This window comes from Scyliorhinus torazame, chromosome 14, assembly GCF_047496885.1.
Source record: "Scyliorhinus torazame isolate Kashiwa2021f chromosome 14, sScyTor2.1, whole genome shotgun sequence".
In the NCBI taxonomy this organism is placed as follows: domain Eukaryota; kingdom Metazoa; phylum Chordata; class Chondrichthyes; order Carcharhiniformes; family Scyliorhinidae; genus Scyliorhinus; species Scyliorhinus torazame.
This window is the reverse complement of record NC_092720.1, coordinates 23,798,246-23,823,774: the sequence shown is the minus strand read 5'-3', so window position 1 is coordinate 23,823,774 and position 25,529 is coordinate 23,798,246. Positions and strand designations below refer to the sequence as shown.

The following is a 25,529-nucleotide window of genomic DNA, read 5'->3' as shown; positions in this document are numbered from 1 at the left end:
AAGACAAACCTTTTAAAGGAAGCTGAATTAATCAAGTTACATTGTTGTTCCCAGGGTTGATGGTGCACTCTCGACCCCGCGGTGCCCAATGGTCATGAAAAGTTTCAAGCGTGCTTGTGGACACTTCTTCAGCGATACTGGGCCCTGAATGTAACCGTGGAAGAGGGACAGACAGCTGGGCCAGGCCAGCTAATGGCCACCTTGGCCTAGCCCAAGTAGAGGCCAACACAGAAGGCCCATAAGGCCAAACAATGAGTGACCTTTCTGGTTTTGCTGAACAATTTCATTTGAGTTTAAAAAATAATTGGAAATGCCATTCTACGGGCTATTAGTTAGTATAATGTATAATGCCATTCCACGGGCTATTAGTTACTATCATGTGGAATTTAAAAATGTGCAGGTAAAAGGAAGTTTGCAATAGATAATCAGCAGCAAATTCTTCTAAAGAAGCAGTAATATTGGCACATTTTGATTTCCAATGGGCTGTACCCTAGAGAACTGATGGTCAATGATTAAACAGTACAAATTTAATGGGGTTGAATTCAATGCATTAAAAATCAGCCGAGTTCCATATGAACAAGTGATCCACCAGATTACCACCCATGCACGAATGTTAATGTTAATTATATTGCTTAGATGCACAGATGAAGGGCAGTGTTTAATCAAGTACTTGTGTGGGCAGGTGGGAGGATCTCCTTGTGGCCTGGCCTAAGTGGTCATTTACAGGCCAAGGCAGTGGACAGCCGGGTGGGTTGTCCAGCTCGACTGTCTGCCCTCACTTGCGGCCATGTTTGGGTGTCCTTAGAGAGGAAGCACAGGATGTCCACTGGTATGCTTGAGAATTTCCACAGCTGGTGGGTACCATGGGGACTAGAGTGCTTCATCAGCCCCCAAAACTGACATCTTAATTTTATTAGATAATTTCCTTTAGGGGGCTATCACTTCAACTTGTTAATTTTCTAATTTGATCGATTAGTCCCCATTTTACTGGTGTACTCAAAAGAATATAAAGAGCGACTGGGTGGGCCGGGAGGAAGACCACCTTGTAAGCCTGCTTCTGACAGCGGCTGGTGGAGGGGACCACCTGGCCTGACTGCCTGCACCTCTTCGTGGCAGGGTGTCCCTGGAGAGGAGGCACCTGGTGTTCACTGGGACGCCTGAGGCCTTCAGTGACCGGTGGGCACACCGGGGACTAGAGTGTATCATTAACCCCCAAAATGATGTTTTACTTGATGAGTTTCCTTTCCGATTTTGTCTTTTGTTGCAGTATCCCTTTAACGGCGATACCATTTTAATTTAACTTTTTAAAAATCCGTTCATGAACGGTGCCAGCATTTATTGCCATTGAGGGGGTATTTAAGAGTCAACCGCATTAATGTGGGTCTGGAGTCAAATGTAGGTCAGACCGGGTAAGGATGGCAGATTTCCTTCCCTAAAGGACATTAGTGAACCAGATGGGTTTTTACGACAATCGACAATGGTTTCATGATCACCATTGGGCTTTGAAGTCCAGATTTTTTTTATTGAATTCAAATTTCACCATCTGTAGTGATGGGGTTTGAACCTTGGTCCCCAGAGCATTACTCTGTCTGTTTTACTTGTCCAGTGGGTTTTGCATTTGAGTGCTATAGTGAGAGTTTGGTGACTGAGGGAGTATAAGGCTTCATTTTTATCTAAAGTCTAGTCTTTCTTTTATTTAGTTAATTCACTTAAAAGTTGCTGTTTGGGTTAGAAGAAGGTGAATTTTCAATCAGCTTTAAACAAAGGTTCTACTTGTAGGTACTTGCAGCTCAAGCTTGTTAATTAGTTAATTGGATTAGGCCAGTTTTCAGAGGCTAGATTCACAGTAGTGATCCCCTACAGTGCAGACTTTGTTTGCACTGAATGCTGAATTTGGTGCATTTGAGTGCTATAGTGAGAGTTTGGTGACTGAGGGAGTGCTGAATTTGGTGCATTTGAGTGCTATAGTGAGAGTTTGGTGACTGAGGGAGTGCTGAATTTGGTGCATTTGAGTGTGATAGTGAGAGTTTGGTGACTGAGGGAGTGCTGAATTTGGTGCATTTGAGTGCTATAGTGAGAGTTTGTTGACTGAGGGAGTGCTGAATTTGGTGCATTTGAGTCCTATAGTGAGAGTTTGGTGACTGAGGGAGTGCTGAATTTTGTGCATTTGAGTCCTATAGTGAGAGTTTGGTGACTGAGGGAGTGCTGAATTTGGTGCATTTGAGTGCTATAGTGAGAGTTTGGTGACTGAGGGAGTGCTGAATTTGGTGCATTTGAGTGCGATAGTGAGAGTTTGGTGACTGAGGGAGTGCTGAATTTGGTGCATTTGAGTGCTATAGTGAGAGTTTGTTGACTGAGGGAGTGCTGAATTTGGTGCATTTGAGTCCTATAGTGAGAGTTTGGTGACTGAGGGAGTGCTGAATGTGGTGCATTTGAGTGCTATAGTGAGAGTTTGGTGACTGAGGGAGTTAGGTGAGGAGGGAGTAAGGTGCTCCTTTCATTTTGTTTCCTACATTTCCACGAAGAGTGAGAAGAGAGCCAGGAGTTTACAGAGAGTGCAGCTGACTGGGAGCAGGGTCGGAGGGCGGAGATCCAGTTGGTCCACAGGGCAGCTATATTCTGTAAGGTAAGAGGGGATGGAGGCTAGGCCATTTGCATGCTCCTCCTGTAGGATGTGGGTGGTGAGGGATACCACCGGTATCCCTGCTGACTATACCTGCGGGAAGTGCACCCAACTCCAGCTCCTTGAAGACCATGTTAGGGAACTGGAGCTGAAGCTGGATGAACTTCGGATCATCCGGGAGGCAGAGGGGGTGATAGAGAAGAGTTACAGGGAGGTAACCACACCCAAGGTACAGGACAAGAATAGCTGGGTTACAGTCAGGGGAAAACAAACAAACAGGCAGACAGTGCAGGGATCCCTCGTGGCCGTTCCCCTTCAAAACAAGTATACCGTTTTGGATGCTGTTGGGGGGGATGACCTACCGGGGGAAGGCCCTAGCGGCCAGGTCTCTGGCACTGAGTCTGGCTCTGGGGCTCAGAAGGGAAGGGGGGAGAATAGAAAAGCAATAGTTGTAGGAGATTCAATGGTTAGGGGAATAGATAGGAGATTCTGTGGTCGCGAGCGAGACTCCCGGAAGGTATGTTGCCTCCCGGGTGCCAGGGCCAGGGATGTCTCGGATCGTGAAGAAAGGGATTAGGAGAGCAAAGAGAGGGCATGAACAATCTTTGGCGGGTAGGATCAAGGAAAACCCCAAGGCCTTTTACACATATGTGAGAAATATGAGAATGACTAGAGCGAGGGTAGGTCCGATCAAGGACAGTAGCGGGAGACTGTGTATTGAGTCTGAAGTATAGGAGAGGTCTTGAACGAGTACTTTTCTTCTGTATTTACAAATGAGAGGGGCCATATTGTTGGAGAGGACTGTGTGAAACAGACTGGTAAGCTCGAGGAAATACTTGTGAGGAAGGAAGATGTGTTGGGCATTTTGAAAAACTTGAGGATAGACAAGACCCCCAGGCCTGACGGGATATATCCAAGGATTCTATGGGAAGCAAGAGATGAAATTGCAGAGCCGTTGGCAATGATCTTTTCGTCCTCACTGTCAACAGGGGTGGTACCAGGGGATTGGAGAGTGGCGAATGTTGTGCCCCTGTTCAAAAAAGGGAATAGGGATAACCCTGGAAATTGCAGGCCAGTTAGTCTTACTTCGGTGGTAGGCAAAGTCATGGAAAGAGTACTGAAGGATAGGATTTCTGAGCATCTGGAAAGACACTGCTTGATTAGGGATAGTCAGCACAGATTTGTGAGGGGTAGGTCTTGCCTTACAAGTCTTATTGAATTCTTTGAAGAGGTGACCAAGCATGTGGATGAAGGTAAAGCAGTGGATGTAGTGTACATGGATTTTAGTAAGGCATTTGATAAGGTTCCCCATGGTAGGCTTCTGCAGAAAGTAAGGAGGCATGGGATGGTGGGAAATTTGGCAGTTGGATAACGAACTGGCTAACCGATAGAAGTCAGAGAGTGGTGGTGGATGGCAAATATTCAGCCTGGATCCCAGTTACCAGTGGCGTACCGCAGGGATCAGTTCTGGGTCCTCTGCTGTTTGTGATTTTCATTAATGACTTGGATGAGGGAGTTGAAAGATGGGTCAGTAAATTTGCAGACGATACGAAGATTGGTGGAGTTGTGGATAGTGAGGAGGGCTGTTGTCGGCTGCAAAGAGACACAGATAGGATGCAGAGCTGGGCTGAGACGTGGCAAATGGAGTTTAACCCTGAAAAGTGTGAGGTTGTCCATTTTGGAAGGACAAATATGAATGCGGAATACAGGGTTAACGGTAGACTTCTTGGCAATGTGGAGGAGCAGAGAGATCTTGGGGTCTATGTTCATACATCTTTGAAAGTTGCCACTCAAGTGGATAGAGCTGTGAAGAAGGCCTATGGTGTGCTAGCGTTCATTAACAGAGGGATTGAATTTAAGAGACATGAGGTGATGATGCAGCTGTACAAAACTTTGGTAAGGCCACATTTGGAGAACTGTGTACAGTTCTGGTCGCCTCATTTTAGGAAGGATGTGGAAGCTTTGGAAAAGGTGCAAAGGAGATTTACCAGGATGTTGCCTGGAATGGAGAGTAGGTCTTACGAGGAAAGGTTGAGGGTGCTAGGCCTTTTCTCATTAGAACGGAGAAGGATGCGGGGCAACTTGATAGAGGTTTATAAGATGATCAGGGGAATAAATAGAGTAGACAGTCAGAGACTTTTTCCCCGGGTGGAACAAACCATTACAAGGGGACATAAATTTAAGGGGTGAATGGTGGAAGATATAGGGGGGATGTCAGAGGTAGGTTCTTTACCCAGAGAGTAGTGGGGGCATGGAATGCACTGCCTGTGGAAGTAGTTGAGTCGGAAACATTAGGGACCTTCAAGCAGCTATTGGATAGGTACATGGATTATGGTAAAATGATATAGTGTAGATTTATTTGTTCTTAAGGGCAGCACGGTAGCATTGTGGATAGCACAATTGCTTCACAGCTCCAGGGTCCCAGGTACGATTCTGGCTTGGGTCACTGTCTGTGCGGAGTCTGCACATCCTCCCCGTGTGTGCGTGGGTTTCCTCCGGGTGCTCCGGTTTCCTCCCACAGTCCAAAGATGTGCAGGTTAGGTGGATTGGCCATGATAAATTGCCCTTAGTGTCCAAAATTGCCCTTAGTGTTGCGTGGGGTTACTGGGTTATGGGGATAGGGTGGAGGTGTTGACCTTGGGTAGGGTGCTCTTTCCAAGAGCCGGTGCAGACTCGATGGGCCGAATGGCCTCCTCCTGCACTGTAAATTCAATGATAATCTATGATTAATCTAGGACAAAGGTTCGGCACAACATCGTGGGCCGAAGGGCCTGTTCTGTGCTGTATTTTTCTATGTTCTCTGTTCAGTGGTAAGCCACTGCCTCCCCATTAATTTGTCTATGAATTTTCTTCTAGTATAAATCCTAGTATACAGCGACATTTTTAGATAGAGGATCTGGATCGGCGCAGGCTTGGAGGGCAGAAGGGACCTTTCCTATGCTGTCATTTTTCTTTGTTCTAAAGCGGGATTGCTGGGATATTGGGTTGATAGGTTGAAAGTAAACGTTTGTAAAACTGCATTCTGTGAACAAACTGACGAGCAAGAAAAGTGTTAGTGTCAGATTCCAAACATCACCAACTGACGTGGGATTAACATAAGAGTGAACCTTTTCATTTAATTGCATTGTTCTCATGCTCACACAGGTCTAGCACATTGCACCGCAACCTTGGTATTGCACACACAGTGGTGGCAAGTGAGCTTGACTGCGTGACTGGGCCTGGGGACATTCAAGGAATGGAACTGTTGGGTGGCGCAGATATGCTTTTACTGCTGTGGTCATGCCTGTTGGGTTCGGGATGTGCCACAGGCTTTGTATTAACTGGATTGGAAGGAGCATCCTCCCAATTGCATCTGTTGTTTGACGTGCCAGCTAATGGACCAGGAATAGTCGTGACTTTTCAAAGAAGATTGTACGTTTGGAGACTTGCCTGTCTGGATCTGAAATATACCCCTAATTTAATTTGAAGTGTCATTTTATGATCACTATATTTAACACTGGAACAGAAAGGAAAGGGAAAAACAGATATTAATTTACGTTGAATTGCATAGCATTTTACCACACACAAACAGGCCTTTAATAAGCCTGCCTGCGCCAGTGTTTATGCTCCACATGAGGCTCCACCTGTCTTATTAACATATCCCTTTTATTCCTTTCTCACTTCCTTACTTAGCTGTATTCTCACTAAATTTCTTTTGAAAATTTAGAGTATCCAATTATTTGTTTTTCCCAATAAAGGGGCAAGTTAGCGTGGCCAATCCGCCTGTCTTGCACATCTTTGGGTTTTGGGGGCAAGACCCACGCAGACACGGGGAGAATGTGCAAACTCTACACGGATAGTGATACAGAGCCGGGATCGAACCTGGGACCTCGGCGCCATGAGGCAGTGGTACGCCACCGTACTGCCCAATTCTCACCAAATTCAACGATACTATTCCCTTCACCTTGAGGAGTTTTGATAGAGTGGGAAAGGGGAGATTCACTGACAGCTGGGTCGATAAACAGAGGCCTTAGATTCAAGAAAACTGACAAAAGAAGAGGAATGTGTTTTTTTCCTTACACACAGTAGGTTTGTTGTGATCTGGAACGTTCTACCTGAAAGAAGATTCAATTGCACCTTTCCTTTGTGCAGATCTCCTTGAGGGAAGGCAAATGTGTGGAGCTTATGGGGTAAGGGGGATTGGTACGGGAGGGTAGGGGGTGGGTGTAGGTGGGGGAGTAATTGAGTAACTCTTTTGAAGAGCTGTATCTGTAAAATTAAATTTAGAGTTCCCAATTCTTTTTTTTCCCAATTAAGGGGCAATTTAGCGTGGCCAATCCACCTACCCTGCACATCTTTGGGTTGTGGGGGTGAAACCCACGCAGACACGGGGAGAATGTGCAAACTCCACACAGACAGTGACCCAGGGCCGGGATTCGAACCCGGGTGCTCAGCGCCATAGGCAACAGTGCTAATCACTGCACTATTTTGCCGCCATCAAAGAGCTGTGGAAGTACGATAGGTTGAAAGGTTTCTTCCTGTGTTGAGAGGTTCCGTGATGTAAAGGGCAAACCAGCCAATAGATTAACTAGGAAGTGCTGTCACTATCGATCTGTAGATGAACAGGTGTCATGATATTCAGGTAAACATCATAGCACATACATACATACATACATACTTTGGACAGATCAACGGACCAATCAACACACACACAACACGACAGCCAATCACAGGCAAGAGCATACACAGTACAAAACAGGGAACACAACACTTCCTGGGCACTCGAGCAGGAGACAGCTCAGGGCACAGAGCTCATAGCAAGCCACTCAGACATCCACCATGTGCTGAGTGCCACTACAAGATAGAATTAGGAATAGGTCCACAGATTCAAGGGTTATGATCGAACCTCAGTAAACAGTTTACCACTGTAAATAGATGTTTGAAATAAAACTGAGTTGTACCATTCGCAACCGTGTTGGTTCGTCTGTGTAGCAGAGTATCCAACACTTCAACAGGGTCAGAATCTTCCAATACATAAGTAAGGGTATGGCAAAATATAACACCATCCACTTGAATTTACGTTAATACATTTTAATCAACACTTCAAGGCAATTCACAGGAGAATGGTCAAAAAGCATTTGACATGGAACGATGTAAGGGGATATTTGGTCAGATTAGCAAAAGTTTGGTTTTGAGGAGAGCCTTAAAGCAGGAAATGGGGGAATTGAGTCAGCGAGCTTGGGGTGGGAATCCCAGAGCTTAGGGCCCAGGCAGCAGAAGGCTCAGCCAAGAGGAGAAATGGAGATAGACAAGTTGTGCAGAGAGATGGCAGGTGATGTTCAATGTGGACAAGTGTGAGGTGATGCATTTGGCAGGCAGAACATGGAAAAACAATGTAAAATAAGGGGTAAAATTCTTCAAAGGGATGCAGGAGCAGAGGGATCTGGGTGTTTTTGTGTGTAGATCCCTGAAGGTGGCAGGACAGGGGGAGAGCGCAGTTAATAAAGTGTACAGTATTCTGGGCTTTATTAATAGGGGCACAGAGAGCAAGGAAGTTGTGCTGAATCTGCACAAGACACTAGTTAGACCTCAGATGGAGTATAGTGTACAATTCTGGGTGCCACACTATAGGCAGGATATGAACGCATTGGAGATGTTGCTCTTTGTATCTAAACCAAACTGTATGTTTAACCCGCATACGGTGGACAAATGATCACACAAGTTGTTTTGTACAATAATAGTTTATTAACGTACACAAGGTTATTTACTTAATCAATCACACGTTCATGCACATTGGACTATAAACTAATACACTTAAACAACCTTAACGTAACTTCCAGGTGACTGACAAGTACAGAGCAGATATGGCCTTACCTGACTTCTGGTAGTGTGGCAGTGCTGGAGTTCTGGAAAACAGTCTGTGTCCTCTGTTCTGGCCCCTCTGTGGATGGCATGGGCTCTTTTTGGCTGGTGGTGGATTCACTGTTGTTGTTGACTGTCAATGCTGCAGTCGAGAGAGTGAGTAGTGGCCTGCCCAGTACGTTTTATCCCTGTAGGTTTCGCGCCCTTTTGGGCGGTCCCAGGTGAAGGTCCAATGGATCAATTGGGTCTCGATCACCCTAATTGATCCTGACCAATTGTGGGGGGGGGGGGGGGGGGAAACCTTGATGGCTGGGTGGGTCCTGTTCGGCCATGGTCGTTAGTGCCCAAGGCACGTAGGCCTTCCCAAATAAGGAAAGCAGACGCGGCTGAGTCTGCCACTTAGATCATAGCTCATTGAATTTACAGTGCAGAAGGAGGCCATTCAGCCCATCGAGTCTGCACCGGCCCTTAGAAAGAGCACCCTACTTAAGCCCATGCCTCCACCCTATCCCCATAACCTAGTAATCCTACCTAACCTTTTGGACACTAAGGGGCAATTTAGCATGGCCAATCCACCTAACCTGCACATCTTTGGACTGTGGGAGGAAACCGGGGCACCTGGAGGAAACCCACGCAGACATGGGGAGAAAGTGCAAACTCCACACAGACGGTAACCCGAGGCCGAAATCGAACCCGGGTCCCTGGAGCTGTGAGGCAGCAGTGCTGACCACTGTGCCTCTGTGCTGCCCATTGTTAGTTTCTACCTGGAGCCCATTGTCCCGTTGTCCCGGGATGACCTTCTAATGGGCTTACTCCTGTGTTGGTTTCTGCACAAGTCTGAGCTGCAGTTTGTATATTTGCAGGCTGCAGTCTGTCTGTGTTCAGGCTTGGCCAAATGTCCCATCAATCTTTGCGGGCGGCCATTTTAGATGGCCACAGAGAGAGTGCAGAAAAGGGTGACAAGAATGGTTGCAGGGATGAGAAACTTCAGTTTTGAGGATAGATTGGAGAGGTTGGGACTATTCTCCTTGGAGAGAAGAAGGTTGAGTGGAGATTTGATAGAGATGTTCAAATTCATCAAGGGTTTGGGACAGAGTAGTCCGGGAGAAACCGTTCCACCTCGTAAAAGTGTCAAGAACAAGAGGGCACAGGGGTCAATTACTCGGGTGCATAGGTTTAAGGTGCGGGGGGCAAGGTTTAGAGGAGATGTACAAGGCAAGTTTTTTACACAGAGGGTAGTGGGTGCCTGGAACTCGCTGCCGGAGGAGGTGGTGGCAGCAGGGACGATAGTGACATTTAAGGGGCATCTTGACAAATACATGAATAGGATGGGAATAGAGGGATACGGACCCAGGAAGTGTAGAAGATTGTAGTTTAGTCGGGCAGCATGGTCGGCACGGGCTTGGAGGGCCGAAGGGCCTGTTCCTGTGCTGTACATTTCTTTGTTCTTGTTCTTTGACTTAAGGTGACTTGCAAAGGAAGCAAATGTGATGTGAGAAAAAACATTTCCACACGAGTGGTTCTGGATTGCACTGCCTGGAGGTGTGGAGGCAGGTTCAACCGAATCACCCAAGAGGGCATTTTGAATGGAAACAATTTGCAGGAGTATGGGGAAAAGGCAGAGTAATGCCCGAAGTCATGACGCTCATTTGGAAAGCCAGTGCAGACACGATGGGCTCCTGTGCTGTAACAATTCTATGAAGAGTGGTGGAATAATTAAAGTCAGGGATGCTAAAATTGGAGCAGCGCAGATATCTTGCAGAGTTCCGGGGCGACATTCTCCGACCCCCCGCCGAGTCGGAGAATCGCCGGGGGCTGGCGTGAATCCCGCCCCCGCTGGTTGCCGAAGACTCCGGCACCGGAGATTCGGCGGGGGCGGGAATCGCGCCGCGCCGGTTGGCGGGCCCCCCCCCCACTCGATTCTCCGGCCCAGATGAGCCGAAGTCCCGCCGATAGATTGCCTGTCCCGCCGCCGTAAATTGAACCACCTACCTTACCGGCGGGACCAGGCTGCGTGGGCGGGCTCCAGGGTCCCGGGGCGATCTGACCCCGGGGGGTGCCCCCACGGTGGCCTGGCCCGCGATCGGGGCCCACCGATCCGCGGGTGGGCCTGCGCCGTGTGGCACTCTTTCCCTTCCGCCTCCGCCACGGTCTCCACCATGGCGGAGGCGGAAGAGACTCCCTCCACTGCGCATGCGCGGGAAACTGTCAGCGGCCGCTGACGCTCCCGCGCATGCGCCGCCCCGAGATGTAATTTCCGCGCCAGCTGGCGGGGCAACAAAGGCCTTTTCCGCCAGCTGGCGAGGCGGAAATTCCTCCGCCGCCGGCCTAGCCCCTCAATGTTGGGGCTCGGCCCCCAAAGATGCGGAGCATTCCGCACCTTTGGGGTGGCGCGATGCCCATCTAATTGGCGCCGTTTTGGGTGCCAGTCAGCGGACATCGCGCCGTTTCCGGAGAATTTCGCCCGTGAGATGGAGAGGGTGACAGAGATAGAAGGACAAGGCAATGGAGAGGCAATGGAGAAATTTGCAGACAAGGATAAGAATGTTAACATTGAGGCATTGCTTAACTGGCAGCTCATGTGGGTGATGGGTAGACAGGGCTTGGTGGGAGTAAGGATACATTTGGCAAAGTCTTGGATGATCTTTGCAAAGGGCGGTTGAAGCAGCAGCCAAGTACCCAATTTTTAGATGGAAGATATTTGAGCTCTTCTAACACTGGGTGTCCGGCAAGCATTCTAACAATTTAGTGACAGTGGAGGTGTCAATTGAGATGGTGGTAAACTGGAGCTGGGTATCGCCAGAATACACGAGGAAGCTGGCATTGTGGTTTTAGATGATGTCGCCAAAATAAATCAAGTAGATGAGAAATAGGATGTGACCATGGATAGATCATGGAAGGGGACACCTGAGGTAAATGTAAGGGAGCTAGAAGAGAAGCAGAATAGGATGGCAGGGTGGCACAGCTGTCTCACAGCGCCAGGGACCCAGGTACAATTCCGGCCTCAGGTGACTGCATGGGTTTCCCCGTGTCTGCATGGGTTTCCTCCGGGTGCTCCGGTTTCCGCCCTCAGTCAAAAGATGCGCAGGCTAGGTGGGATTGGCCATGATAAATTGCCCCTTAATGTCCAAAAGGTTAGGTGGGGCTACCGGGTTACGGGGATAGGTTCGGGCATGGGCCTAGGTAGGGTGCTCTTTCCAAGGGTCGGTGCAGACTCGATGGGCCAAATGGCCTCCTTCTGCACTGTAGAGTTTCTATGATTCTAAGAGAACCAATTTAAGAGGTCAGAATTAAAAAAGCAAACAAATAGTACACAAGAGTCTGAGGGGGTGATTTGGAGCCTGCAGCGCCATTGTGGGATCGGTGGCGGGACGGGAAATACGGCGAGAATTGGGAACGCAATTTCCACCGGCGGGATTGCATTTCCCAATTGTCCCCGTTCCTCACCGGTGACGTCACAAAGGGCATGAACCTCATCTTAATACATTTTATTATTATTATTAGTGGCCGCCCCACCTACTTCTCCTCCCCTCCCCTCGCAAAATGATCAAACCTGGCTGATGTGAGGTCGTGTAGGCGAGGTTTACAACAGGTTTGGTGAGATGTGAGGCAGTCGAGGGGATCCCTCCCGGGGCGCAGACGTAGGTATAGCCCGGGAAAGGGGAGGGTCATGCACTGCCTCGGCACTGCAAGTTTGGCACTGCAAGGTTTGCACCGGCAGGGTGGTACTACCAGGTTGGGCCACCTGGAAGTTCCAACCTGTGCCAGGGGGCAGTGCCAGGGGTGGTCCCCATGGGAGGAGGGGGTTCATTGATGTGTGGTGGGAAGAGTGAGCGGACATGGGTGCAATGCCGGTGATGATGCTGGTGGGGAGGTGTGGGTCAATGTTGGTGAGGATGGTCTGGGGGTCTGAGGGGGGGGGGGGGGGGGACAATGCCAGCGATGCTGGTCGTGGTGTGGGGGTATTGGCAGTGATAATGGTCAGGGTAGGGAGCTGTCAGTGTAATCCTGACACTTTGCCATTTTTTGGTAAGCTTCTGCCCTGAGAGTACAGACACAATATTGCGTGGTCGAAGTTTTCATTCTGAGCACCGTGGACCCTGGAGCTCTGTGTTATCAAATATCTGTCCATCTGGAACTGAGCTCATTGGGAAGGCAGCACAAATACAGTAGGTCAGTTTTGCCCAATAAAGTAGGGGCGGCACAGTATCAGAGTGATTAGCACTGTTGCTTCACAGTGCCAGGGTCCCAGGTTCGATTCCCAGCTTGGGTCGCTGTCTGTGCAGAGTCTGCACGTTCTCCTCGTGTCCGTTCTCCCCGTGTCTGCGTGGGTTTCCTCCGGGTGCTCCGGTTTCCTCCCACGAATTCCAAAAGACGTGCTTGTCAGGTGAAATGGACATTCTGAATTCTCCCTCTGTGTACCCGAACAGGCGCCGGAGTGTGGCGACTAGGGGATTTTCACAGTAACTTCATTGCAGCGTTAATGTAAGCCTACGTGTGAGAATAATAAAGATTATTATTATTAGGGATAACCAAGCAAACTGTCCATTTATGCCTCATCTAATTGTGTCATTTGTTTTATAAAACATGTGCTGAAAGAAACAGCAGGTTGGCAGTTCATTTTATCAAACTTAGGCTCCGGTTACATCATTTAGATGTTCATGTGGCTTTGTAATATTTACACTGGATAAAAGCTCGAGCCATTCACTCTCTCACGTAAAGTGGATGTCCAAGGCTGCTAGAAACTTTCCGCATTGGGGAAGTGGATTTAAAGAGCCCTGGGGCAGCACGGTAGCATAGGGGGCAGCACGGCAGCATAGTGGTTAGCACGGTTGCTTCACAGCGCCAGGGTCCCAGGTTCTATTCCTGGCTTGGGTCACTGTGTGGAGTTTGCACGTTCTCCCTCTGTCTGCGTGGGTTTCCTCTGGGTGTTCCGGTTTCCTCCCACAGTCCAAAGATGTGCAGGTTAGGTGGATTGGCCATGATAAATTGTCCTTAGTGTCCAAAAAAGATTAGGTGGGGTTACTGGGTTATGGGGATAGGGTGGAGGTGGGGGGCTTGAGTGGAATGCTCTTTCCAAGAGCCGGTGCAGACTCGATGGGCCAAATGGTCTCCTTCTGCATTGTGAATTCTATGTTATGAAGTAAGACCTGGGGATAACGTTTCAAAGCTATTCCTTCAACCCTCACCAATGAGTCACAGGACGATTTGCTCATGCCCCATTGCAGTGTCTTGAGTGGTGATAATCGGGTGAACACTCCACTGGAGTGCTGAGAGACTGCTGCCCTGCCAGATGTGCTGCCTTTCTGAAGACCTGCTGATCCGAGGCCTCGTCTGCCCTCTGTGTAAATGATCCCAAGGCACTATTTGAATTAAAGCAGAAGTGTTCTGCCGGTGATTGAGTCAGCAGGTATCCCTCAACCAGCACCACTAAAACGGATTCCTCGGTCGTGATTGCAGTTTGTGGGAGCTTGCTGTGCGCAGATTGGTTTCCGTGTTTCCTACATTAAACAGTGACGCCGCTTAAAAAGTTACTTCAGTGGCTGTAAAGCGAGGTTGTGAAAAATGCGCGCAATAAATGTAAGTTCCCCTTTCCTTTTTTCCCCGAAACTTGCAGAGAGGCAGAACAGGCTCGATGGGCTGAATGGCCCCCTTCCGTGCAGTGACCATTCCACAATTCCATGGTTGAACACAGGGGCAGGATTTCTGTCGATCTTCTGCCAAGGTTCGAACAGCCGACCGGCAGAATCCTGCCAAGCAAGTCCCTGGCCTTTATTCCAGAGGCTGTGTGATCCCTTTGCTGACATTGCAAGTCTGATACTTTGCATCTGCAACTTGCCACCTACGCTCTGTGTGCAATGTGCAGTGCATTTGAATTCAATTTGAAACCAGTTCACAAGTACTCCAGCTGTGCAATCTGAATGTAAATGTCGGTAAAACTTACGTTGCTCTGAGCCCTGACCTGCATTATTAAAGCAATTATATTCTAAATGTGAGAAACAGACTGGGCAACAATCTGCTTCCATGACACGCCCTCTCTTTTAAAAAAAAATGTTTTAAAAAAAAATTTAGAGTACCCAATTATTTTTTTCCAATTGAGGGGCAATTTAGCATGGCCAATCCACCTAACCAGCACATCTTTGGGTTTTGGGGGTGAAACCCACGCAGACACAGGGAGAACGTGCAAATTCCACACGGGATTCGAACCCGGGTCCTCAGCGCCGTAGGCAGCAATGCTAACCACTGTGCCACCATGCCGCCCCGACTCTCCCTCTCAAACACCTCAGAGAGTGAAATTACATTGAATTTACAGCACAAAAACAGGCTGTTTGATCTGATTTATTCATGTTGATGTTTATGCTCCACACAAAACCTCCTCCCACTTTACCTCGACCTGCATTTTCCTTTTTTTCCTCTCCCCCTTGTGTATTGCCCTACCTTCCCCGTAATGAAATGAAAGGAAAATCGCTTATTGTCACAAGTAGGCTTCAAATGAAGTTATTGTGAAAAGCCCCTAGTCGCCACATTCCGGCGCCTGTTCGGGGAGGCTGTTACGGGAATTGAACCGTGCTGCTGGCCTGCCTTGGTCTGCTTTCAAAGCCTAATGCTCGAGGCCTCAACCACTCCATGCGGTAGCGAAGTCCACATTCTAACCACACCCTGGATAAAGAAGTTTCTCCTGGTCTGCTTACTGAATTCATAAAGGACCCCAGTTTTCTCAGGAGTAATCGGACCCTGCTACGAGAATCGCTCAGGAAAAAGAGGGACATTTAAGGGCGAGGGCAGCAAGCATTGACAGGGGTGTTAGGTTAGACGGTGTTATGGGTCCAGGTTTACAGAACCCCAAAGTGTTTCATGGAGTTCAACCGACCCACAACTTTTAATAGATTGTGGTGTGGGAAGCACACTGCGTACTCTCCAGGTGTGATACGGCAGAAATGGACAAATGGTTTTTAAAACAAAACAATGTTTATTCTATGAACTCAAGTTAACCTTTTAAAAACAAACATTGAATATCTTAACACCCATTACTTCAAAGATTACCCCAAAAGACTACAACACTAAATAATCCTTCAAACTGTTCCTTTAAACATCCAAAAGACTTCAAACCTTCAAAAACAGACATTAGGTTACATTCAATATATTTATAGTCTTTGGATTGCAGAAATCAACAGACCAGCTCTGTGTTTCTTCCTGCAGCTCACAGCAAAACACACAGACACTCCCAGCTGCCTTCTCCAAACTGAAACTCAAAAAAGCAGAAGTGAGCTCAGCTCCCCCCCACCCTCTGACTACACTTCAGTAATATGATCATCTCCATTTCTTAAAGGTGCATTGCTTAAACATCCATTTCTTAAAGGTACTCTCACATGACAACGGCTCATTTCGTTCAAAACTCCCGGCCGGATTTGATGGGCCGAATGGGGTAATATTCTTTTGCTGTACGGTTCTATGGTAAACAAGATAACGGGCGTGAAATCGGTCTTTGGCCTGCAAAAATGGACGTTAGTGAATTAGAAGCCTGCTTGATATCACAGTGGAAACTAAATCACGTGTGATGAAAAATAAATCACACTGTTTCCAGTCAGTAGTTTTAACCCTGTTTGCGAAAGGTCCTGTCAACAACATCTTGCATTTAGATAGAGCCACTAGTAGAATAGAACACCCTAAGACTCATTATACGAGTCCTGCCAAACACAGTTTGATACTGAGTACCCGAAGGAGATAATAGTATAGGAGACTAAAGCCTTGGTCAAAATGGTAGCTTGTTACATAAGACCTAAAGGAGGAGTGAGAGATAAGTGGGATGGGGGGATTTGGAGAATTCCAGATTCCAGAGCCTCGGACCTGGGCGGCTGACTGTAAGAGAAAATCAGGGATGTGCCAAAACTGGAGGAGCACAGAGATCTTGGAGGGTTGTAGGGCTGGAGGAGGTTTATGTATTTGTTCTAATGGTTCTCTTGCTTCTCTTTCTCTGAAACCAGGCAGAGCTGACTGAACTCATTGGGTTCAAACATTACATGGAGATGATGATGGTCCTCACTGTGGCAGAGTCGGTGGATCCTTCATCTGATGAAAATGTCAATGTGACGGACACCACATTTAGCAAGGTCCCAGTTCGCGTGTATGAGCCAATCAGCCATAGCCCAGGACTGAGGCGAGCAGTGATTTACATCCACGGTGGCGGATGGTGTTTAGGAAGTGCAAGTAAGTTGTAAAATTGCCCTCATAAGAATGAAAGAAAGATTTGCATTTGTACATCATCTACCACATCCCAAAGCACTTTGCAGCCGATGAAGAACTTTTGAAGTGTGGACGCTCTTGTAGTGTTGGCACCGTGGTAGCCAACTCGCAGCCAACAAAGTCCCACTATCAACAACAAGAGAAGGTAAGGCAAAGTCGTCATAGTCCCAGATGACCAGAGGCTGCTTTCTCCCCTTTGAGGGGGAGAGCTGAGCTGACTGCTGGTGATTTAACATGAGGATCACCACACCTCAGGCGAGGGGTAAGGTTGACAAGGTGGGGTCTTCATGAATAACGTGAATAGCAATAAGATAAGCAATATGATCATCAACTGGAACAATGTTGGTTGCAGGATAACAATTGGCCAAGACACTGATCGAAGCTCCCATGCGCTTCTGGGAATACTTTTACTTAGTTCCAAGACAGCAAGTGGGGCCTTGGTTTAGCGTCTTATCTGAAAGATGGCACCTGCAACAGTGCAGCACTCCCTCAGTATTGCACTGGTCCATTAGCTTGGATTATATGCTCAAGATGGCGAGAGGGTGCCGGAATGGTAATATTACTGGAATTGTTACCCAGAGGACCAGGTAACTGCCCTGGGGGACATGGGTTCAAATTCCACCACGGCAGCTGGTGGAAATTGAATGCAGTAATAACATCCAGAATTAAAAGCCAGTCTCAGTAATGGTGACCATGAAACCACTGTCGATTGTCATCAAAGATTATTGTTACAAAAACCCATCTGGCTCACTAATGTCCTTCAGGGAATGAAATCTGCCATCTTCACCGTGGCGTGGCCTACATGTGACTCCAGGTCCAGAGCAATGTGGTTGCCTCTGAACTGTCCCCTCCGAAAGGGCCTTGCAAGTCACTCAGTTCCTGGGCAATTAGAACATAGAGCATAGAACATACAGTGCAGAAGGAGGCCATTCGACCCATCAAGTCTGCACCGACCCACTTAAGCCCTCACTTCCACCCTATCCCGTAACCCAATAACCCCTCCCAACCTTTTTGGTCACTAAGGGCAATTTATCATGGCCAATCCACCTAACCTCCACGTCTTTGGACTGTGGGAGGAAACCGGAGCACCCGGAGGAAACCCACGCAGACACTGGGAGAAGGTGCAGACTCTGCACAAACAGTGACCCAGCGGGGAATCGAACCTGGGACCTTGGCGCTGTGAAGCCACAGTGCTATCCACTTGTGCTACCGTGCTGCATTAGGGATGGGCAACAAATGCTGGCCCAGCCAACGACGCCCAAATCCCAAGAAAGAATAAATAAGAATCCAAGAGTGGAACTTTAACCTGTGATCCCGAGACTCAAATGTGGACTTGCTATCCACTGAACTGTGAAGCAGTTAAGAGGGAACAGTGGGAGGGGATCTAACTCTGCAGTCCCCCCTTGGCACTGAGCTTCTGGTCTCAGTTACACCCAACTCATGAGGTGATGAACAAAGGCCTGAGAAGAGAAAACATTGGAAAGAGTCCAACGTGAACATGCCGCCCTCACAATAAACAGAAAATCCGGTGAACATTGTCAGGGCGTGGAGCCGTCTGGCACCGTCTCGCCACCTTAAGCATAGAATCCAAGCTGATGGACCTGTACAATACTGAGGGAGTGCTGCACTGCTGTCTTTCAGGTGTGACGCTAATTCAAGGTCCCACTTGCTCTTCCAGCCTTACCAGTTCCACTTGGTTAAAATAAGCAGTTGTGAAGGGATGGCTCACGCTGGAAGTGGAAAAAACAACTTGCAGCACCTTTAACATCCATTGGTGCACAGCAAGATGCCACATTCATCTGGTCCCACAAATTACCATGCGTTGGGGTAAGGGGTCAAGGTTTCCGACTAGTATGTAAACACTTGAGGCATTTGAGGTGTTTGAAATTCCTTTCCTATTTTAAAAAAATGTATTCCGAACAGGTTAATGCCTGTGGTGAAATGGGTTAAGAGTTTTTGCATATTCCCACAGGATATTATCAAGGTCACAAAGTCAAAGGTCAGCGTTTGGTTCCATTAGATGCGATATCATTTTCAGGCTACATTGCAGTGAAGTCCATAATGGATCGCATTTAGAAATGGAATTGTTAATATCACAGAACCTGGGCACGTGTCCAACAATCTCAGAATTCTATAACGGGGAGCTTGTTTTCTCACTGGTCAATGTCCACTTGAAATGAAAATGAAATGAAAATGGCTTATTGTCACACGTAGGCTTCAAATGAAGTTACTGGGAAAAGCCCCTAGTCGCCACATTCCGGCACCTGGTCGGGGGGCTGGTACGGGAATTGAACCGCGCTGCTGGCCTGCCTTAAAAGCCGGCTAATTAGCCCTGTGCTAAACCAGCCCCATTTGTTTCTACGACGGACGCTAATTTCTCCTTCCTCTGCTGTGCTGTTCAAGACACAGTTTATCTTTGTACCGATTTAGACGGTACATGAGCTTTGGGAGAATGGTGCCTCTTGGAGCTAGTAAAATGGGCGGGCACCCAGAGCCCTGTGAGCCTTGGCAGGGATGGGAGTGTGTGTGTGTGTGTGTGGGGGGGGGGGGGGGTGGTGACGTTATTGGCACAGTTGTGGTAGGAGTGTCCCCATTCGTGGCAAACCCAGGAGGCTGAAGCATCCACAAAAAGAAATCACTTGTGCAACTGGCCAAAGAATTTGCCCCAACATTTCTGCAATTTATTCTGTGCTGCCCCTGTGATAGAATTTGCTGCTGTGTCTCTGTGCAGACTGCGTGGGACAATTGGAATGTGCATTCTTTTTACAAGTTGGACGTACACTGCATCACGAACATATTCAAACACCCCACGCTGCGAGACAAAAGGTGAATGAGTTTAGTGGGTGGGGTTGGACAGACTGAATGCATGCTTGAAGAGGATTTTAAAAACCCGATAGAGAACTTAAGGAAGCCCTGATTCGCACAGAGGAAAAAGTCAAACTCCAATTTTACTGCATGGTGCATAAGCTAAAATGGCCGAGGTAATGTCCAATTGTTCACTGATTGAAAATAAACTGTATTTCTCTGGGATCAAGCCAGTTCCAATGGGAATTTCATTGCTGAGAGACTGTCAGTGCTGCGGTAATGATCTGAACATTTAAATGCAGGTAGGAATTGCTTAACCTTCAGACAGCACGTGATTCGAATGCTCTTGTCACAATTTGCACTCAGGCAGACATTGAGCCCGGAATTCCTCCGCTGTTCATGCCAGTGGGAGCTTCCAGTCCTGCCGATGGTGCACCCCCGCCGTGGGTTTCCTGACGGCTTTAGGTGGATCCAATGGGAAATATCATTCTAATCATAGAATTTACAGTGCAGAAGGAGGCCATTTGCCCCATCGAGTCTGTACTGGCCCATGGAAAGAGCATCCCACTTAAGCCCACGCCTCCACCCTATCCTCGTAACCCAGTAACCCCACCTAACCTTTTTGGACACTAAGGGCAATTTAGCATGGCTAATCCACCTAACCCGCACATAATTGGACTGTGGGAGGAAACCGGAGCACCGGGAGGAAACCCACGCAGACACGGGGAGAACATGCAGACTCCGCACAGACAGTGACCCAAGCCGGGAATCGAACCTGGGACCCTGTGAAGCAACTGTGCTAACCACTGTGCTACTGTGTTGTCATTGACAGCAATGGGATCAAAAGATCCTGCCTCCGGCCACCGGTGTGCCTCATTCTGCCACAGCGCCTCCCTTCGCTGAGAAACTCGCCGTGGGGAGGCCAGCGAATACCACCCAAAACTGCCCCACCGCACTCCTTCCCATCGCAACGATCGCTGTTGCCTCCACCTGCCGAGACCCAGGGAGATGAGATGATCAACCTCTCCTCGGAAAACTCCGACATGGACACGGGCCCGTCTGATGTAGTCGTCCAGCCGCCTTCAACGCCGGCGCCTTTATCGGCCGCACCACTCAAGCCTTGACCCACTGCTCGGTACACGCCTCCCGGGCCCATACCATCGATGCCGGTCTGTCATCCGCTCCCTGAGTGAACAAGAGGGCCTTGGCCAGAGGACGTGGATGTTTCTCCGGACTTGGGAGAGGGAGAGGTGTTATAATCCCCTTTTGGGAGCAAGGACTGTGCTCGATACGATTGTCCCCTTTCACCTCAGAACATGGGGCGTCATTCTCCGACCCCCCAGCGTGTCGGAGAATGGCCGTTGGCCGCCGTGAATCCCGCCCCCGCCGGTTACCGAAGTCTCTGGTACCGGATATTCAGCGGGGGCGGGAATCGGGCCGTGCCGGTTGGCGGGCCCCCCCGTTGGATTCTCCGGCCCGGATGGGCCGAAGTCCCGCCGATAAATTGCATGTCCCGCCGGCGTAAATTGGAGTACCTATTTACCGGTGGGACAAGGCAGCGTGGGCGGGCTCCGGGGTCCTGGGGGGGCACGGGGCGATCTGACCCCGGGGGGTGCCCCCACTGTGGCCTGGCCCGCGATCGGGGCCCAACATGGCGGAGGCGGAAGAGACTCTCCCCACTGCGCATGCGCGGGAAACTGTCAGCGGCCGCTGACGCTCCCGCGCATGCGCTTCCCGGAGCTGTCATTTCCGTGCCAGCTGGCGGGGCAACAAAGGCCGTTTCCGCCAGCTGGCGGGGCAGAAATCCCTCCGGCGTCGGCCTAGCCCCTCAATGTTGGGGCTCGGCCCCCAAAGATGCGGAGCATTCCGCACCTTTGGGGCGGCGCGATGCCCGTCTGATTGGCGCCGTTTTGGGCGCCAGTCGGCGGACATCGCGCCGTTTGGGGAGAATTTCGCCCATGAAGTCCACCAGTAATTGGAGGCAGGGGCCGGGATTCTCCCGCAATCGGCGAGGCGGCCCGTAACCGCGCCAAAGAATGGCATGAACCACTCCAGCATCGAGCCGCCCGGAAGGTGCGGAATCCTCCGCACTTCTGGGGGCTAGGCCGGTGCCGAAGGGCCTCTAGCGGCGCGGGTTGGAGCATGCGCAGGCCCGCTGGCGTGTTTCCAGCGCATGCGCAGGGGGTTCCTTCTCCGCGCCGGCCATGGCGGAGCTTTACACAGGCCGGCGCGGAGTGAAAGAGTGCCCCCACAGCACCTGCCCACCCGCAGATTGGTGGGCCCCGATCGCGGGCCAGGCTATCGTGGGGGCCCCCCTCCAGGGCCGGATTCCTGTGCACCCCCCCGAGGACCCCGCTAACCGCCTTCCAGGCCAGGTCCCGCCGGTATGGACCTTTCATGGGTCTATTTCACGCCGTCGTAACTGGCCGTAAACAGGTGGCCGCTCGGCCCATCAGGGCCCGGAGAATTGCCGGGGGGGCCGCTGCCAACGGCTCCTGACCGGCGCACCGCGATCCCCACCCCTGCCCGAAAACCGGAACTGGAGAATTCGGCAGCTGGCGTCGGAGCGGCGGGGCGGGATTCACACCGCCCCCCCTGACGATTCTCCGACCAGGCGGGTGTCGGAGAATCCCGCCCAGAGTTTCCCCTTAACAAGTGGGAACCTCTCAGTATAAAACCCTAACCTGGGTGCAGGTCAGGGAGGCTGACCCTTTGGGAAGAGGAGTTGTAGCTTTGTGATTTTGTGTATGCCGTAATAAACCTTTGTTCATTCCATTTTTGTTCTATAATGTTAGAGTACCCAATTATTTTTTTCCAATTAAGGGCCAATTTTAGAGTGGCCAATTCACCCATCCTGCACATCTTTGGGTTGTGGGTGTGAAACCCACGCAGACACGTGGAAAATGTGCAAATTGCACGCGGACCGTGTCCCAGGGCCGGGATTCGAACCCGGTTCCTCAGTGCTAACCACTGTGCCAAGTGCCGCCCTACCTTTGTTCATTCCTATCCTACCGTGCGTTCCTGAGTCTCTTCCATTGTCTTCTGCACAAACAATCTGTACCATCTGACAGGACAAAGGCAGCAGAGTCACTACCTCCAAGTGCCCCTCCAAGTCAACATCTTGGGTGGGATTCTACGACACCCTGCCGGGTGGGAGAATTGCTGGGCGTCGGCGTGAATCCCTCCCCCGCCGTCCTCCTAATTCTCCCGCCCCCCCGTAATTGCCCCGGCGTGAGTCGCGCCGCCAGCCTCGGAGAATGGCGGGGTCCGGCGCGACTCAATGGGCCCCGGGGCTGACTGAATTCTCCAGGCCCGCGATGGGCCGAAGTCCCGCCCGTTCTTTGCCAGTCCCGCCGGTGTAAATTAGAGTAGGCCCCTTACCGGCGGGTCCTTGCGGCGCGGGCGGGCTCCGAGATTCCTGGGGTGTCGCGGGGGGATCTGGCCACGGGAGGTGCCCTCACAGTGGCCTGGCCCGCGGTTGGGGCCCACCGATCTGCAGGCGGGCCTGTGCCGTGGGGGCACTCTATTGTTCCGCACCGGAGGCCGTGGTCATCCGCCATTCCCGGTGCAGAAGCGAATCCCTCTGCGCATGTGCGGGGATGGGGCCAGCACACGCTGGCGCTCCCGCACATGTACCGACTCGCGGCGGCCGGCGCCATGCCCCTTTCCCGCCTGACCACGGGGCGCCAACCACTCTGGGGCGGGCCTAGCCCCTGAAGGTGTGGAGGATTCCGCACCTTTGGGGCGGCCCGATGCCGGAGTGGTTCACGCCACTCCGTCCCACCGGGACCTCCCGCCCCGCCGGATACGGGAGAATCCCGCCCCATGACTTGGACATGCATCGCGGTTCCTCCATGGCACTGGGTCAAAATCCGAAACTCCTTCCCTATCGGCATTCCGGGAATACCTGCATAACAACAACTTTTGACTACTTGTCCCATTTATAATAGGCGAGTAATAGTTAGGAGCACTGCTGTTGGGCCTAGTCAACTGAAATCCAGATTGTGACCCTCTCGGGCCCAATGTCTGCTCGGCTCTCAAACCTAAGCCCCATTATTCGTACAGCTGCCAGTCTTCACTGTCCCTCCAGAAACTGAGCAATCATCCTCCTCAGCAAATTACTAGTTGAACAATATCCTTTTGAATGAATATTCATGACCTTTATTGAGTCATAGAGCTTTACAGCACAGGCAGAGACCCTGGCAATCACATCCTTCTTATAGTGTGGCCACCAGAAATGCACAAAGTGCACTAACTGTGGCCGAACGAGTGTTTTATGCCGCTCCAGTGTAACGTCTCTGCTCTTATATTCTATGCCTCGGCTAATAAAGGCAAGTATTCCATCCGACTTTTTGACCACCGAATCTACCTGTCCTGCTGCCTTCAAGGATCCATGGACATGCACTCCAAGGTCCCTCCGGTCCTCTGTACTTCCTAGGATCCTACCGTTCATTGTGTATTCCCTTGCATTGTTGGTCGTCAGAAAATGTATCACCACAGACTTTTCACGTTTAAGTTCCATTTGCCACTGTTTTGCCCATCTGACCAGCCCTTCTATATTGTCCTGTAATCTTCTTGCTATTTACCGCATCATCAATTTATGGACGGGACTCTCTGGCCTCCCTGTGGCATGTTTACGTAGTGATGCACTATCAATTACGATGATACGAGAGTAGAGAGTAATCGAGGCTTTATTACACAGAGATGTGTGGCCTCCTACAGCAGCTTACGAAATGGCTGCTGTTCGGAGAGCACACACATTTATACTCCACCTCCTGGGCGGAGCCAGCAGGCAGGGATCTACCCCCGTACCTGTAGTACAGGGGCCTTACCGTAATACCCATATATACAATATAATACAACAGTGCTAACTACCACACGTAGAAACATAGAAAATAGGAGCAGGAGGAGGCCATTCGGCCCTTCAAACCTGCTTTGTCATTCATTATGATCATGGCTGATCATCCAACTCAATAGCCTAATCCCGCTTTCACCCCATATCCTTTGACCCCCTTCGCCCTACGTGCTATATCTAACTGCTTCTTGAAAACATACATCCACAGACTGTGGCCTCTGGTTCTGGACACACCCACCATCAGGAACATCCTTCCTGCATCTACCCTGCCTAGTCTTGTTAGAATTTTATAGGTTTCTATGAGATCCCTCCCCTCATTCTTCTGAACTCCAGAGAATATAATCATAACTTAGTCAATCTCTCCTCATACGTCAGTGTCGCCATCCCAGGAATCAGTCTGGTAAAACTTTGCTGCACTCCCTCTGCACACAATGTTCCAGGTGTGGCCTCACCAAGGCCCTGTATAATTGCGGCAAGACATTCCTGCTCCTGTACTCGAATCCTCTCTCAATGAAGGCCAGCATACCATTAGCCTTCTTTACCACCTGCATGCTTACCTTCAGTGACTGGTACACAAGGACACCCAGGCCACATTGCACATTCCCCTCTCCTCATTTATGGCCATTCTGATAATAGTCTGCCTTCTTGTTTTATCTGCCAAAGTGAATAGATAACCTCACACTTATCCATATCACATCTGCCATTTATTTGCCCACTCACTGAAATCACACTGAAGGATCTCTGCATCCTCCTCACAGCTCACCCTCCCACACAACTGGGTGTCATCTGCAAATGTGAAGATATTACATTTTGCTCCCTCATCTAAATCATTAATATATATCGTGAAAAGCTGGGATCCTAGCCCCGAGCCCTGTGGCACCCCACTAGTCACTGCCTTCCAATTTGAAAAAGACTCATTAATTCCTACTCTTTGTTTCCTCTCTGCCAAACAGATTTCTATCCACCTCAATTAACTACCCCCGACTCCATGTGCTTTAATTTTACATGCTACTCTCTTATGCGGGACTTTGTCAAAAGGTGACTGTGTGGAGTTTGCACTTTCTCCCCGTGTCTGCGTGGGTTTCCTCCGGGTGCTCCGGTTTCCTCCCATACTCCAAAGATGTGCAGGTTAGGTGGCTTGGCCGTGCTAAATTGCCCTTG

General features: G+C 49.8%; 1 protein-coding gene across 1 annotated transcript in view; it reads left to right on the top strand.

Moving 5' to 3' along the window:
* Nucleotides 1–25,529, top strand: part of aadac (arylacetamide deacetylase) — a 75,239-nt gene that overhangs the window by 34,886 nt on the left and 14,824 nt on the right. Inside the window, exon 2 of the mRNA XM_072473823.1 lies at nt 16,450–16,672. Coding sequence (XP_072329924.1) covers nt 16,450–16,672 — 223 coding nt within the window. The remainder of the gene's footprint in view (nt 1–16,449; nt 16,673–25,529) is intronic.